We start from the raw sequence: 18,664 nt of genomic DNA on the forward strand, positions 1-18,664 counted from the left end.
AGTTTAACCCACCAGGTCCGGGCCTCGAACTACGGTTGGCTACATGGGAGCTCGGCGACATAGCCATTACACCAACTGCTGGTCCCTCCCCCAGATATTTTATATCTCCCTTTATGTTAGTTTTTAAAATTACATCTTACTTGTCTAAAGTAGTAGGGGCTTGATTTGATTGTTGCAAATGATATTCTCACAGAGACAGAAATGCTTAGGAAAAGCAGCAAAATGAAAATAACTGCAATTCTTTCCATGCCCTGCCCTGTTCAGGTAACTGGTTTTCCCTTGGAAAACGTTTTAGGCTCAAAGGCAACTTGCTGGGGTGTTTGTGTAATACTAACATTGCGGCTTGTAAAGGTCCATGATAGTTCCTATAGTACTCAATAAAATAAATCATGCTTTTCCCTTTTTTCCAAACTCTCATAAGCTATTATGAGGGTCAGTGGGAAGCCCACTTCACACGTGGAGCTTCCCGAGCCAAGAGCAGAGTTAATTGGGAGTATGGTCCCTATCCCAGAATCCCACAATAGTACCCTAAAACATCTGAAAACACTTACATGTGTATTCACAGCAATAAAGTAAAATAAAATAAAATGAATCTTTAAGAATTAACTGTGACCATAGCAACACAGCTGTCTTGCTGATTTGCAAAATCAATTTCACAAAGCGAGCCAGTAATCCTTAGGCCCACTTCCATATTTAACCAGTTAAATTTCCATGGATTCAAGTTTCATCCTTTAGCTTATTGAAGGATTTAGGTGATTGCCTGAGAGTCTCTAAACTGGAAAACCGGAGACTGTCATCCAAAGCAGTCCCTAAAGGCTGTATGTTCATGTATTTAAAGAGTATATCAAAGCTCTCTCTGTTGGTGTTTTGTCACAGTCTCCAATAATCTTGCTGGTTTTCTTTGAAACAAGCAAAGCTAGGTTTTGTTTGTCAGTCTTCCTTTTATCCTAAATTAGTAACATTCAGCATATGAAAGTTGGCTAGTCACCATTTCTGTTTTTGAACTCTTACATTTTAAACACTCTAATGCACAAGATAAACAAGGCAAAAACTTACGACAAGTCCCGATTTTTTTTTGGCGCACAATATTCCACATATGCCACAAAGAAGAAACTGCAAAGGAAAAGAAAAACAATGATTCCACATTCCGAGATGGAAGAACGCTTACATTTTAGCTCATAGTTCATTCATGATGCTTGCTCCAGGAAAACTTGAATATCTTAAATTCCCATCAAAAGATGAAAAAGAAAATACCTCCTCTTAGGTAAAGTATAAAAATGCCAATATAAAATTTATGTGTTGCAACCGATACAGGTAATTGTGGAATTTAAGCAAAATTGCATCAATTTTAGTATCAGACAAAACTAGAAGTAAATGAATTTAGAGTATTCAAATCCTCCAATTTCCATTCACTATTTTCTTATACCTTCCTGCACATTCTGAGGGAAAAGTAGTGACACATTCATTCATGCTAAATACTGGACCTCAGTGGGTTATATGATGAGTTGTGGAAACTAGCTCTAATAAGATGAAGTAACATGAAGATCTCTATGGTGACATTGTTTGTATTTCTCATAACGGTACAATGGCTATCACTTTAATCTACCAAGAAGGTTTTCCTTGTGGATGTGATGAAAGAATACATGAGCATAAAGTTATTGAAGGTGGGGCTGGCAGGTGGCATGGTAGTTAGGGTGCTGAACTTCCATGTGGTTGACCACAGTTACACCAAATCACCTATCAAGACAAATTATGAAATATTTTGGTGATCATAAGAAAGTAAATTGTTTAATTTGGGCAGAAATATTTAAGGTCATTTTAGAGCACATTTTCGTGTATTTCTGACTTGAGCTAAACCATATTTATAAAATAATAAACGGATTAATAAGTCATAAGCCAGCTAAAGTCCTTCAGAGATGCAAAGAAAATTTATTTCCTTTTGATTTTTAAAGACAATTTTGCTATAATATAGCTAGCTTCACCTAAGTACTTAATGTCTGATGGCTTTTTAAAAACACATATTTAAAAATATTAACAAGGATCATCTAAAATAATATGCATGTGAAAACCAACAAGAAAATTTGGTGAAAAATTGGATAAGGGAATTTTTGCAAGGGAACTTTCCCTATAAAAGAGAAAAATATCTATAAAGCAGATAGTGGTGAAGTAAGATCAGGGAATACAGGATATATAAGAATTTGACACATAAGTTGGATGACTTTTCAAATAAATGGGGAAAGGGTCAGGATAATTTAACAGAGTTAGGATGATTTATTAACTTTCCTAACTTCATACCTCAAAATTAACATGAAATAGTTTAAATATTTTAATCTCTAAAAATTTATAAATGTAAAGAAAATATAAAACAAAAAATCATAAATGCAATAGGAGACAACAAAATTAAATATTTATATAATTTAAAAAGAGTAGGAAGGCTTGTCTAAATATAGCACAGTCATAGACCAATGTAGAAAGCGCTTATAAATATTAATAGAAAAATTGTTATTTTGATAGACAAAATATTGCAACTTTCAAAGGCAAAAAAGTTAAATCAAAATTATATTAGGAAAGTATCTGATGGATAGAGTCAAGATACTCTCTAAAATAGACCTGACAAAATATTTTTAGTATATAGAACCATGAGAAGACAGAAACTCAGAACTTTAGAAAATTCGGATATTTGCATAGATTTCTAAAGCCTTAAAAAAACTACTGCTGAGTGATCATTTCTTACTACCCTCTGTGTCCTAGGTATGAATGACCTTGTCCTTATATGGATGCTTTCCTACAGATCCTGTATCAGATCTTCAGGGCTGTGCTCAAAAATTCCAGTTTGGACCAATCTGTACCTTATAGTATTTCAAGCTTCAGGTCAAAGCCCAAGCATGCTGTCCTTTTTAAGTTTCCCTAACACATTATTCATCCTCAAAATCTATTATTCACCCAAAACCCATTCTTGAAATAATTTGAATAGTGTCATTTAGTGTTCCTTAGATCTGTCTTGAAATCTATAAACATTGCCATTATTTATTTACAGTAAAGCCCCTAGGAGACCTCAGTGTTCTCCATCCCAGACACTTGGTTGAAAGATCTAGGTGACAATAAAGTTGCTACCTTCTATTTCTCACTTCACCTGTATTGGGCTAAGAAATGGGAGTTCCAGGCTTCGGATAAGAAAGATATTCCCAGTATCTTTTACTCTTCTTCCACTCTCCTTTAACCCTTTACTGGCGTATAAATAGTTCCAACTCTTACTTCCATTAGCATATGAAAAATCCAGGACAAGCCATGGTGGCATATTCTGCTAGAACAGGGTGTCCACAGGAAGATGCTATGTCCACAGGCTGGGATCAAATGGGACACCCAGGTTCAATTGTCATTCCAACATAAAAATGAGGCATGGTGGCTTGCTCTGTAATCTGAGCTATGTGGGAGGCTGAAGCAGGAGGGTCATGAATTTGAGGCTGTCCTGGGCAACATAGCAAGACCCTGTCTAAAAAAGAGCTAAAGTGCAGTAATATAATTGGGTTCACATGAGGAGGTCCTGGGTTCACATCCTGGGATCTTGGGACCTCCCTGTGCACACCAGGAAAATGCACATGTGCCCATGATCCAGGTTGGTGAGGAAGAAATAAATAAATAAATAAACTTTAAAAAAAAAAGAGTCAGGTGTTGTGACTACCTCTCATCCCTTTAGGACGGTGAGGCAGGAAGACCATAGCACTGCAAGACTGTGAGACTTGCCTTTGAAAACAAAACAAAATAATACAAAACAAAACACACATACACACACAATTAGAAGAAAGCTGTAATCTAATCATTAAAAGTAGACTCATGTAACAAAAAATATATATAATCATGAAATTTCTAGACATGATCTAAGAGATCTTGGCTGAAATTTAGACATTAGAGTTTACAGAGCAGAGAATAAAAAAGGTCCCCCGAAGTAATACATTTTGTCTTTTACTTCCTTGGTTATCTTTATTTACTCCAAATCCTACTGCTAAAAAGGCTCTTAAAAGACACCTAAGTGTCGAGAAACTGATGACTATATTGAAAAACTGTGGCACATATATACTATGGAATATAATTCAGTTATAAGAAACAATGAAACACTATTGTTTGATTCAAAGTGGATGAATAAAGAAAAGCTAAGGTGAAGTGATGTGAGCCAGACTTTGAAAGATACACTCTATATATCCCCATTCAATATATGCCAAATGTCTGCCATCTGGCAGAAATGCAAAGATCTGATAGTAGAGAGGATAATTGTAGATCTTCAAGGGAGGGAAGTGGGCGGTACACAGTGGACGGTTAACTGTTAAGCTATAGGGTAGGTCTTGCTACAATATTTCAAAGTACTTTTCTATTCAACATAACTTTGTCCAGGACACAAAGTACCTACCAACATTATGGAAATTACAGAAGGAGTAAAAAACAAGTGAGTTACAAAGGGTAAAGCTTATAGCTGGCTAAATATAGAGAAAGAGGAGAGAGAGATAGAGAGAGAGCCTGAATGGGATATACTGTATAATTTTAGATGAGAAAATATAATTTTGTCTCTTAGAAATGGGTTCTTTAAATTCAGGAGGGTTATTTGCTTTGTTCATACTGTGAAGTGATATAAATTAAGTGATCCAATGACAGGACATCACGTGCTACTCTATGAAATTAAAGTCATTAGTCCTTCAAGTGGGATTCATTTGATATCAACTTAGATTAGATTCCATAGATAACTAGGGTTGTAACTCACTGGACGAAATGGAGCTATGATGAAAATAGCATTCTGGATCATGAGTGGGTTTTATTTATGAAAGGCTATTGGAAATTTCTGCTTTTGTTTATGTTACAGAAAGATGTAGATGTCATCTTTATACTAGCAACAAGAATAAAATGAAAAACCAAAGAATAACTTTTCTAGAGCTCATCAAAGAGCTAAGGTTCCAAGGCATTGAAACGACCTCAGTTCAGAGCGACACGTTTTCTCCAGGGAGAACCTGGAAAGTCTGACACAAAATGTGTCACCTGTTGCAGAGCATAGGAGGAAGAGATACTGGTCATCATAGAAGTGCGTGTGTGTGTGTGTGTGTGTGTGTGTGTGCCCGTGAGCGTGTACACGTGAGGGTGAAGAGCTCTGCTCTTTCCTTGGATTTTTACTTTTATTATTTATTTATTTATTTGGAGAGGTTTTTGCTATAGGGCGCATGTGCTTGCCAGACAGACAGAGAGAGAGAGACAGAAAGTGAGAAATCACCCCCTACGGGAAATGGCCTCGCCGCAATTCCTTCTCCTCCATTCTCCTCTCAGGATCTTGGGCATGCGTGCACATGTGCCCGGTGTGAGTTTTAAGCTACTGGATCCGGGACTCCAACTGCGGTCAACTACATGGGAGTCCAGCGACATAGCCATTATGTTAACTGCTGGTGCCCTTGGACCTACACTTTTATGAAGCAAAGCCTGAAACCCTTTTATTCCCAGGGCACATATGAATACAGATGGGTACTGTAACTAGAGAAAAAGTAGAAGAAAACTTTCTGTACACAGAGGGAGAGGCAGGAATTCATCTTGGGTCTAACATCCTATGACTATACTAAATAAAGGTCATTAATCATTGGGGCACAGTCAGAGTCTCCCATCCAAGATCCACCACGTTGCAAGCAGAGTTTGGCTGTCAAGGGAGGAGGGTGCAGACACTAAGAAAATCTCCAGAGGCTAGTTACACAGGGATTTCCTCAGCTGAAACTGGTCTTGGACAACAAAGAACCATCTCCAATACCCACTTGCCCTTCACCATGAACTTAGCAGGTGGGAATAAGTGACAGAAGACTCTTGATGAGAGGAGGTAAGGGCATGAGAAGAGAACCTTCTCTGTGGGAGGTGAGTAGAGACTCAAACTGAAGTTGAGGCACTAACACTGAACAAAATTCTCCAACACCTCAACTCCTACCTGGGACACAGGAACCACAGCCTAGAACTAGAGGAATTGGAATACTGTGGTATCCTAAAGACAACCATAGAAGCAATAAAGTTTAATATCTCACCAGAATGACTGCTCCTCTCACAGTAATAACCTGAAAGACATTAAGATAAAATACTCAAAACTTTCTGAAAAACAATGACTTTGAACTTTGAGCTGTACATCTAGCCAAACTCTCATTCACACGAGAAATAAAAAGAAAGCCATGTTCCCTTTGGCCATGAACATGTCTGTAGACCAAATTCTGATCCTCCAAAACATACCCATGTTTTAATCTTCCAGAGCCTGGGAATGTTATCTGATGTGGCATGCGTGTGCATATGTAGACACACAGCTTTGCAGATGTAATTAAATTAAGGGTCTAGAGTTGGGGAGATTATTGTGGATTATTCAGTGATGCCCTAAATGTAATCAGAATGGTTTTGAAGAAGGAGACAAGGTCAAAAGAGGCAGAAAACTATGTGGTGACCAAACCAAAATCAGAGAAGACGATGTAGGATGATACTACATTGTTAGTTTTAAAGATGGAGGAAGAGAGGCATGGAGGATATAGGTGGCCTCTGTAAGCTAGAGAGATCAAGAGAATGGATTTGCCCCAGAGCCTCCAAAAGAAATGCATCCATTTAGATGTCTAACCTCTAGAAATTCCAGAAAATAAGATATGTTGCTTTACGTCACTAAATTTGTGGTAATTTCTTACAGATGCAATAGGAACCTAATATAGGCTCCAAACATTATTGCACATGAAATTCTCTAAAAGAATTACCAGAGTTATTCTTCAGGACAACAAATAGAGGAAGAAATGAGATAAGAAAGGAATGTAATGGGACCAGTAGAATGGCGTAATGATTACGTTGTTGGATTCCCACATAGTCGACCATGGTTTGAGACCCAGACCTGGCAACTTAAAACTCATGCTGAGTGCTTGTGAGTGTGTGCACAAAATCCTGAGAGGTAAATGGAGGAGAAGGAATTATGGTGTGTCCATCCCCCTAGGGGGGTGATTTCTCACTTTCTGTCTCTCTTTCTCTCCAGTGAACAATGCCACAGAGCAAAAATCTTCATTAAAAAAGAAAAAAAGAAAGGATTGTAATAGCAAAAACAAACAAACAAACAAACAAACAAAAGCAATACATCTTTTTAAAAAAAGAATTATCTTATTTACTTAATTTATTTGTTTTAATTTGCTCACAGAGAGACAGAGTGAGAGAGAGAAAAAGTGAGAAAGCATGCTGCCAGGTCCAGGACTTGAACCGTGCTTGGTCATGTGGAAGTCCAGTGCACTTAATCACCACGCCAACCTGCCAGTGCCAGCAATACATCTTTTAAATGTAAAAGTATTTATTGGAAAAATTAATTTGTGTGTAGAATGAATATCCCAGGTGCTCTTGGCATGAGATATGTGTATTGGGAATACAGAAGATGTAAGTAAAATATTCTAAGATTTTTGTATTATTTAGGAGACTAACAGAAATTAACCGAAAAATAGAACTTTAAATTTGTCCATTAAAAACCAGCTGGTGATGTGGTGTTTAGGGAAGCTGGATCCCACATGGCTGACTACGTGGATTGAGTCCCAGAGCCAGTGACTTGAAAAATAAGCTGGACGTGTGCCCATGAATGCCCATAATCCTGAGAGCAGAATGAAGGAGAAGAGATTGCAGCCTGGCCATATCCTATGGGGAGTGCTTTCTCACTTTCTCTCTATCTCTATCTCACTCCAGCAAGTGCATACATCCTATAGCAAATTAACAACCACACACACACACACACACATACACACACACACAAACAACTGTACATTAAATTATAGAAGAAAAGAAAAATAAAGAGAAAAATACAATAATAATAAAAATCAAATCAACAGATGTCAGGAAGGTAAAGTGAAAGGAAACCAAGTGAAACTCTAAGATAAATTGATAAAAATAATTCTAAAAATATAACCAATTAGGTTAAATGTAAATGTATTCAATTGTATAACAAGAGAAAAAACTGAAAGAGATCAGAAAAGGGTTTTGTTAAAAGTTTACACAAATTAGTGAAAACTTCTATTTTCCTTACTGGTTTCTCTCTCTCTTTCTCTCTCGGCCCTGATCTTGGTGCTAGTTCATTTCCTTATTAGCATATTCATTTCACTTTAAGAGGTTTATTTTGGGAAAAAAAGAAACTAAGATTAAAATAGGCTATGTTTGAATTATATAATATGAAATTTTGGAACTGGCCCCATGGTTAGTTGTTAAGAGTTGAATCTGATATTACCAACCACGGGATTTGAATCCCAGCTCCAGGGGCTTGAAAAACATGCCAGGTGTATGTGTGTGCATGCCCCAAATCCCAACAGAATGGAGAAACGGAGAAGGATTTGCAGCACTACCATACCCCATAGGAGCGTCTTCTCATTTTGTCTCTCTCTCTGGCAAAATTTAAAGTAAAAAAGCAAGCTAAAAACAAACAAAATCCAGAAAATGTTGAAACCATAACATATTTGGAAGTAGCTCAAGAGAGCAAGCAAGCTTGGACTGATGGGAGTACAAAAGATGATAAGCTAATCCTATTTTAAGACAGCTTATTAAAATATTTTTCCACATAACAGTTAAACATTTTAGATGAAACAATTTTCATTGAAATTCACTATTATAAAATAGAAATTGTGCCATTTCCCCCTCCAGAGAATAGGCTGAACCACAATTTGAATCTAATACTTGAATAACTTTTAATAATCTGTACAATTTCATAAGTTGAAATTCAACGAATTCGTTCTTTAAAAATGTGTAGAGAGAGTATGTATGGTGGTCTCAACTGGGCTGGCCTGAAGTGTATATCATGCTGGGTGAAGTCTCTTCACAATCTAAATGATGCATAGCGATTTGATGTAGGAATAATAATAAAAATATATATTAAAAAAAGAATACACAAAAGTTAAATGTGAAGAATTGGTTAGAAAGAACTTAGTCATTTAAATAATGTATTTATTCTGGGCTGGATTAAAAGTTGTACGGCTGGAGCCAGCAGATGATATAGCGCTTACAATGCTGGACTCCCACATGGCCGACCACTGTGAGTTCTGGACTGAAGGCTTGAGCATCACAGTCAAGTGCGTGTGTGTGCCCAAGATCCCAGGAGGAGAATGAAGGAGAAGGGATTGAGGCATGCCCATCTTCCTTGGGGGCAATTTCTTACTTTCCTTCTCACTGTCTCTATGTGTCTCTCTCTCCGGTGAGCACATGTGCTCTAAGGCAAATATCTCTAAAAAAAAAGTTGTATGGCTTGTTTTGCAGCACTAGCTATTAAATATTTTTATTCTACTTCAATTACCTTTTAGTTAAGAAATGATAATTACAGAGTCTCTTAAAAGGGTCATTCCATAGTTTAGAACAAAAAAAGCAGTTTACGTATTTCTTGATATTGTATGGACATGACTGTGATTTACTTACAAGAATCCCTGGCTGGACTCATACAGATGCCCTCTCTGTTGTGAGATTGCTTTCATCTGAGATCCCATTTCCCTAATAACTCCTTTATGAATTATCCAAATAAAATGGGGGAAGTTTACCAAGTTGGAAATCCTACCTGAAGGCAGTGGTTTTCATATTAATTTCTAAAATTTATGATATCTTGACCAAATAAAAATTAAAATTCCCAAAGTAGGGCTCAGGCATCAGAAATTTTAAACCTTTTCTTAATTTTAATTTTAATTGTTTTTATTGTCAGGAGATGCACATGCTTGCCAGAAAGAAAAATAAAGAGAAAGCACCCCTCACTGGGGTACAGTCACAATGAAACCCCTTTTCCTTCATTTCTCCATCTCATCAGGATTTGGGGCTTGCATGAACATACATGCAGCATGTTTCTCAAGCTTCTGGGGCTTGGTACTCCCCTGAGGTTGACCTTGTGGGATCCAGCTCTCTATGCTCTGTATTATGGGGCCAGCCTAGAATTTGTAAATCTTTACAGGTGATTCCAGTGTACAGGCCAGGTCTAAAACCACTGCTCTAAATATTGCAGAATGGTTATTCACTGGTGAATAGGGCTCTCCACTGAAGTACTGAAGTTCTTAATTATTCTCAGTGAGATATTGACAAACATGCAAGCCAAATAAAATGCTCTTCAAGGGAGAAATATAAGTTCTTTTTTATCACCTAAGGTCAAAGAGTGAAAGTTATTTGGTCTCTAGTGACTCTTAGATATCATTGATTTTTATCATCTTTTAATTTATTCAACCCAGTACCTTTCATTACTGCTAATAGATTTCTCCCCTAAGCCTTTATCTTTTCTAAACTTTCTTCACAGTATTTATATTTTGCTTTAGTTAACTAGATCAAAAATTGTACTCGATACACTATTATTTGGAAGAATTTGACTAATTCTGCATTGAGAATTGATAAAATAGGCATAAGAAAATCAGGTATATAGATAACTATCATTGTAGAAAAATATTGAAAGGAAATAGACTGAAATTAAATAAGAGTAATAGTAAGAAAGCAAACAACTGACTGAATTAAAATATGGGCATAAGATCTGAACAGACTGCAAGGAAAGTGGATATACAACAGACAAACACAAGGAAAGATAATCAAATTATTTGTCATTAAGGAATTACACATTTCAACAGCAATGAAATACATGCCTATTAAGAATGGTTAAAATAAAACCAAATAAACAACAGAAATCCCCCCAAAACTGATGATGCCATTTGCTGGTGATATGGATCAACAGGAATGTTTTTTCATTGCTTAAAGAAAAATGGTATAGCCACTTCGGAAAAATGGCACTTTATTACAAAGCTAAATACAGTCTCCCCGTATGACCTAACAATTGCACTTTTTGGTATTTACCCAACTAATTGTGTTATACAGCTTTGTTCATCATCGACAACAACTGGAAGCAATGAAGATAGGCAACAGACAAACTGCATTACATTCAAGCAATGCAATAATATTCATTGATAAAAAGGAATCAAACCCTGTTTACACAGTGGAAATAAAAAAGGAATCAAAGACATGACTGAAATTTAAATGTATTATTTAGATGAAAAAAGTTAGTTTGAGAAGGCTCTGTGCCATCTAATTCTAGTTCTTAGACATTCTGAAAAAGGTAAACAATGTTGATAGTATATACCCATGATTGGATGTATCGAAGATGGCAATGATGGTCAATGTCACCACTTATACTAGACACTGCAATAAAATTAGTAGACTACGTATTTGGAAAATATCATTGTATTTAGATAATAGCAATGAAGTATGAAATATCCAAAGAATCATCTCTAAAATTTACTGCAAAAAATAAGGTAAGGTTGGGACCCAGATGGAGTAGTAGTTACATCACTGGACTCCCACATAGTCAACCATGGTTCAGGCTTTGGACTCAACAGCTTAAAACTCACACTGAGTGCATGTGCGTGCATGCCAATAATCCTGGGAGGAGAATGGAGGAGAAGGGGCTGCAGTGTGACCATCCCTTCGGATGGTGATTTCTCACTTTCTGTCTCTCTAGTGAGTGCATGCACCCTGTAGCAAAAATCTCTAAAATAATAAATAAATAAACACAGTAAGGTACACATTAACATATGAAATAATATATAATAGTATATGAAAAGTAATATTCATGTATACAGATAGTATGTGTATTATTAGAAGCTATAATAGAAAAAATCCTATTTTTAACAAAAAAATTATATTCAATACTTAAAAGTAAATATTATAATACAAGAGTAAACCAATAAGGAAAAAACTTAAAACATTAATGAGGAACATAATAATAGATTTGTACAAATAAAAAATGTATATATAACATGATTGATAGCTATGGTCTGAATATTTGTGAATACGCTAAGTGCCCTTATAAAAGAGGCATAGAGAGCTTTTTTGTCCCTTCAGCCTTGTGATGACACAGCTAGAAAATGCCTTCTTTGAAGCCAAGAGTGAGCCCTCACCAAATACGGAATCTGCTGGTGTCTTGATCTTAGACTTTCCAACCTTCAAGATCGTGAATAATAAAACTATATTACTTATAAATTACCCAGTCTAAGATATTTTTTAAAACAGTCAAATGGACTAAGATAATGATCTTAGAAAGATTTAACATCAAGGTTATGCAAAAAGTTTTATCCTAATTTGTCAATTTAACATAATTCAATAAAAACACCAAAAGAATACTTTCTTTCTTTGCTATAGGGTCCATGCACTTGCTGGAAAGACAGAGAAATAGAGAGCGAGAAATCATCCTTTGGGGGAATTTCCATGCTACAATCCCTTTTCCTCCATTCTCCTCTCAGGACTTTGGGCACGCACGCACATGTGACCAGCATGAGTTTCAAGCCACCAGGTCTGGGACTCAAATTGTGGTCAACCCCATGGGAGTCCAGCGATGGAAACATTCTGCCATCTGCTGGTCCCAAGGATCCATTTTCTAAATTAGAAAACTGATTAAAAAATTATTTTGAAGGAAAAAAATATTTTTCAGTGGAAAGGTCAGAAGAAAACTCTGATAAAGATGAGCAATGAGGCTGAATGTTAACATATTATAAAACACAACAATTAAATGGAGTGCGTATTTATTTGGAAGAAAATGAAATTAGATCTACACTTTATATCGAGTTGTCACACAGTTTTACATACAAAAATGTATCGTGAGTTTTTCCAACAACCCAGTATAATATTAGGATAATATCTGAATGGGCGAAGGATTTAATTTAAAAACAAAAACTGTAACATTTCAAGAAATAGAATTTCCTCATTACTTCAAAATGGCAAATATCTTGTACCTATGACTAATAATCCATAAGATAAGATTGATGTATTCCATAAAAGAAAAGCAAGAAAATAAATCTTGCATTAATAAAAGTTATCATAAGTAGCCCAGCCCTGGTGGCACTGGCAGTGAAGCACTTTTTGGCTGTGCTGGAAACCAAGTGGAGGACCAGGGTTTCAGATCCCTGGGTGACCTGAAACATGTCTAATGCACACATGCATGCCAATGATCCTGTTTGGTTGAAATCGTTTTCTCTAATTTTTTGTCCTGTCCTGTTAATCTTTTCATTGAATAAAATACAGTTAACTCTCCCCCCAAGCATGTATGCATGCACCCCCAGAGTGTTTTTCAAGCTGTTGCACCAGAACTAAAACCCGAATCAACCATATGGGATCCAGCTTCTACACAGCACTCAACCACTGTGCTAAGGGGCTTGCTCTTGTTGTATTTACTTTTGAGTTATATATAGGTGTCACCTATTCAAAATGTTTAACAAGTGTTTTGGTCAATGCAAGATCATTATGCATATATTAGGGCAAAATAGTCCATCTAGATTCATCCTTACTAGTGAATGACTCATAGTTCCATACTCCCTGTGGACATTTAAAAAATTCTAATAAAAACTCCCTAGTAGGTTCTCAGAGTGTGTGTTTGGAAAAGGGGGAGTGGCAGCCCATATGTTTGGGATCAAGGAGCTCTGTTAGTGTTTATTATATCACAATACTAAGGTTATCTTTTCCTACTTATTTTCAAGGTTAGTTTTGCACATTGATTGGATTGAAATTAGAATCAGCTAAGGTCAGATCTTCCAGGCACACATCCAAAAGTGCCACAGAGTCGTTTATAAGAATTGAGTACAGTCATTGAAATAAACGAAGCTTATCCTGGAGATTTGAGGTGAAAGGCTGAGTGTGGTTTTCTTCTCAGTAAATATCCCAGCACAAACTACCACATGTTAAAGCAGATGAAACTTAGCCTTCAATGACCACCATATTTCATCTTTATTGAGAAAGGATTTTGTAGTTCCACACATTCATAATAGTGGCTAAAATTAAGTTCTCTTTTTTGCAAAGCATTTCGATTGCCTCAACCTGTCAGGAAAAAAAAAAAAAAAGGTCATTGAAAATGGGAGTATTGCTCCTTGATAGACAAGCTAATGAAGAAAAGAAATCATGGAGCTAAGAAATAGTTTTGAACCTCATATGAACTTCTGTCTACAACAATGAAATTATATGTGTTATTTCATTTACCAGGAATGACATTGTTGGAGTGACAGATCATCTATTTGTCATATCTAGCTTTGTCATAGCTCTTCTGAACATTTCAACAAAGCTGCTGTTGAAATGACATTTTTAATAACATAATGAAACTTCAAACTAAATGAATGAATTAGTAGATGAATGAGTCTTTTTAAAGTATGCATCAGGGAGGAGCAAAAATTAATTTCAGCCAATTCAAAGACTTGTAACTGGGTACAATTAATCTTTTCATTGAATAAAATTCAGTTAACCTTTTGAAATTTATTTTTCTGGAAACACTCATGATTAGTCAGATTAGGCTAATTCTTACCTCAATGGTTACATTTAAAAATAATTTGAATGGTGTTCACATTTTAAGTGCCATAGTCACTGCTGTGTGGATTTTGGGAGATTCATTCTAAATCTTCAGATGCTCTTGAAATATCAAGAGACTTTTGTTCATAAGAGTTACTGAAAAAGACGTTACCTTGGCACTGAGTGGTGATGATTGCCAGAAGAGTTTTTGTTTTTGTTTTTAAATGTTTTTGCCACAGGACACCTTCACTTGCTGGGGAGAGGCAGAGAGAATGAGAGGGAAAATGAAAAATCACCTTCCAGAGGGTATGACCATGCCACAATCTCTTCTCCATTCTAATTCCTGGGAAGTGTTAAATCTTTTATGAATAGCTTCATCTAACTTCATGGCTTATATCACATTAATAATAATCTTGACTTTATGTACTTTGTTTGAAAATTTTCTAGTATCTCATTCAAAGTAAAGGGCGCTCTCTCCATTTGGGAACATTTGTTTTACACAATAACTTCATCTGAATATGAATCCATCTAATGTCAAAGAGCAAAATTCGCCCCAATGTACTGGAATTTAGTCTGTGTGTAAAAGCTGCCCAGGCTACTGGCCTTTTTCTTCTCCTAAGGTAGTCTTCGAGAATCTCCTTTTGGCTATTGTAACAATTAGCCCACTTTCACTCAGAGAGATGAAGAGACAAAGTATTGACAAGGATTTTTCAAAGAATGGCTCCTGCTTATCATTTTTATCAGAATGACATAGGGATTCTACATGCTTATTTTGGATAAGGTATTAAATTATCATTTTCTTCCTGAATACATTTATACCAGGGTCTGTTGTATACATAACTGAACTATGAAAACTAACAGATGGGAAAAAGCAAACTAGAATGAGGTGTCTGCATACTCCATGCAAACCAATGAGTTGCAGAACACTCTTTATAACTCACCTGAAATTTCCTGAGAAGGAAATGTCTTTTTGCCCCACATATTTATTTTGTTAATTCAAATTGGATTTAAAGGACAGAAAACATGTATACATCTTTCTAGGACAGAAGACAAGTATACATTTTTCTAGGACAGAAAACAAGTATACATCTTTCTAGGACCTGGTTAAATTTGATTGCCAAAGATCCCTAAAACCTTTGACAAGGTAAGTAGGAAGACTTTTAAATCAAATCTCGAAATGGGATATTAGAGAATTGTAAAACATTGAGTTGTGAGAAAAGTCATGACCTATTTTTGCATAGAAAAACAGAAAAGTATGCCATTACTTTAGTGACAATCTAATAGAAAAGTGATTATAAATTTCTTGTTGCCTCCAAGTAAATTTAGAATAAGATCTTATAAGAATGTGAAGCAGGCTGTTAAAACTAGCAGTTTCTGGGAACTTAATCTGAACAGTGAGATCTTTACCGACTAGATTCTGGAAGGAATCATTGTAATTGAAGTACAATAAAAGTCTAGATGATTTATGAACTTAAGCTAATAAAGAACACGGAGAAAATGCTGAGTTTCTGAATTGTTTAAGAATAGCTCTGAATGGTGGTTCTGAGCCTCATTGATTTATGTTATCAATGTGATAGCTTTCACCTTTCTCTGGATAAAATAATTTGAAACCCTTTTTTTTTGCCATTCACTGGTTCATTTATTCAACACTCAGCAGTTTTATTAGGTCAGTACAGTTCCACAGAGGACTTAACACTTGTATGTCTGTGTAATACATACTGTGTAATACATAATGCTACTTTAGTGAATCAAAAATAACTTATACTCTCAACCGAGTTGGACAATGAGTGCTGACTCTTAAAGAAGAAAATAGATTGAACCTGACAGGTCTGATATTTCCAGGAGTTAAGGTGTGCTTTTACTGACAAACCCACAAAGGTTGTAGGAATAAATACTGATGTGACCAAAATAAATAATTGGGAGGTATAAAAAACACTTGTTTATTGGCTTCGGAGAAAATATTAAACACTGCAGTCTACTGATACCCTTTAGTACAGTAATTATTAGCCTCACTGGAAGAAAATTTACATCATCCAGTCCCTTTATTTTAGCTCCTTTCAAATATCTCAAATGGAAATATTTGTCAAGTATTCTTTTGAAATAAATGATCAAATCTCTATGGTTTACTTTTTTTTTTTTTCAAAAGTTTGCAGTTCTTACTCTCTGGGTTCTCTCTCCCTGGCTATTTTGGGAAGGCTGTAAAAACATTTAAACATTTCTATTTTGGAGGTAGAGAAATTAAGATGCCAAGCAAATCCTGTAACAAGTCAGAGGCAGAAACTCATTGACAACTCAAACTTGAAATTTCCTAATCATAGCTTATTATGCTCTGAGTGTTTCTCATAAGAAACACCATGTCCCCAAATAGTCTTTTTAATAGACAAATCAGAAAATGTTCCCAGTGAAATGGTGTTTTGAGAGAAATCTCTCTGATGAGAGGGGCAGCTATGTAAATATACCTATCACCTTGCTTTAACCTTCCCCTAGAGATTTTTTTCTTTTTCTTGACAATTATCTTCTAAATACGCCTCAGACTTCCCACTGTATCTCTGCCTAGCTGTAGATGAAATTGAACATCACATAAATCCCTTTCTGTTGATTTCTTCGTACAATGAAAATATGTCTTCAAAGGAACAAGACTAGAACACAGAGGGGTATCAGAAGAAAGTTGATGAAGAAGTTGTAATATGTATCTCCTTCCGGGTGCATAATTCATCTGCACTGTAGGCCTGGTTCTATCCCACATCCTGTCTGGGATGCAGCACTGAGGATCCCAAGAGGACGTGAAACCTTAGGAGACAAAAGGCCAGAGGCCACTTCTGTGGTCATCTGCTTCCTACTGAAATCATCCTTTGGCATAGTCTGTGGATTATTTTAATAAAAATGATGATTCTTTTGGATTGAATTCAGAGTTCAGATTTACTTCTGATTTCGATCTATTAGGTTGTTGGGAAAGTCATGACGTTTTTTTCCCATGTTTTTCTATGCAAAAATGCATCATGACTTCCCCGACAACCCAATACCTATCTTTGTATAGACTCTTTCATCACAAAACTCAGAGAATCTGAGGTAAGATATACACAACAGGTCTGTTTTGGGCTGCGGGATGTGTATATTTCATAGAACGAAGCTACTACTATCAACACTTCTGTTCTTTGGCCTTTCTGGAACGTGAGAGTAGTCTAAGGCTTTCTATTATTTCTGGATCTCAGTGCTACATTCCAGAACAACAGAGAGGAGTTACATGGAAGTAGATTTCAATGCAATACTAAAAAAATGTTTCCAGTTAATAGCTGTGTCCTCACAGTAACCTGGGGTTCCTCATGACACAAACGAGGTCCCTTTACCTGAAAATGTTTGGCAAATGGATGAATGACAACCTCTTAGGGATGCAAAGGATTGGGTTGGTACAATTCTGACCAGAGGTTGAGTTAGAGCCCTGTGAAATGTACTGACATTCCGGCTGATGGTAATTTACCACATGCTAGATGCTTAGTTTTCAAAGAATTGGAGTTCAGTGACATACACGAGGCACTGCATAACCTGTCTCTAATGCAGCTGAAAACATTTTAGGCTCCTTTGGTGTCCTCAACTATTTATTGTTGTGAATATGAATTAGACAAGTCAATGTAGAACTATATTACTGTGCTAGTTAATAGAAGCTACTGAATATAGAAGGTCAGAAATAAAGTTTACTGTCACTGAAGAAACGGTCACACGATTTTTCCCTTTCTTTTAATTTAAGGTTAATAAGAGATGATGCTTGATGGTTTCTACTGTATAAAATTACAACAGGCATCCACCTACAGAGCTTATATTTTAGGTCACTTTTGAAAACCATTAAATGATTCATATGCTGTATAGCACTGTGAAAATTAGAAGAGCTAAAATGAAGTTTCACTGCTTTGCCCAGAACCTTAGCAAGAAGGAACTACTACTGCCTGATCCAGATTTAGAACCTAAAGGATTTCTTTATTCCTGCCTCCTCACCGTGGTTGTCTCTCTGGAACTAGGGATATCATAGGACAGTCCTACTATGGCTGGCAAAGTTTGTCGTTTTGGTGATTTTACTTTCTTTGCTTGCACCGCTTTAGGATTGGGTTGGGTTATAACAGTAATAATCATAACAATCTTAAATGTTTAGTGAAGTTTGGAGAAGGGAAATGTATTATCATAATCATAATAAACAATGGGCTGATATTTACTGAGCACTTGCTAGATACCAGGCTCTGAGCTGAATCTTTTGCATGCATTATCTAAATTAATTCCCATATGTCGTTTGAGAAAACTGCTTCTTAGACAAAATGTTTTCATATCGTACAAGAAGTAAGTGATGCAGCCGGTACTTGAACACCAGCCTTTATAACTTCAGAGGGAGAAT

At 36.1% G+C, this 18,664-nt stretch overlaps 1 protein-coding gene across 1 annotated transcript in view; it reads right to left on the reverse strand.

Annotated features, from left to right (window-relative positions):
* Nucleotides 1-18,664, reverse strand: part of TMEM196 (transmembrane protein 196) — a 62,465-nt gene that overhangs the window by 10,243 nt on the left and 33,558 nt on the right. Inside the window, exon 2 of the mRNA XM_027774181.1 lies at nt 1,057-1,113. Within this exon, the coding sequence (XP_027629982.1) occupies nt 1,057-1,113 (57 nt within the window). The remainder of the gene's footprint in view (nt 1-1,056; nt 1,114-18,664) is intronic.

Source organism: Tupaia chinensis, unplaced genomic scaffold, assembly GCF_000334495.1.
Source record: "Tupaia chinensis unplaced genomic scaffold, TupChi_1.0 Scaffold000410_1, whole genome shotgun sequence".
Classification (NCBI taxonomy): Eukaryota; Metazoa; Chordata; class Mammalia; order Scandentia; family Tupaiidae; genus Tupaia; species Tupaia belangeri.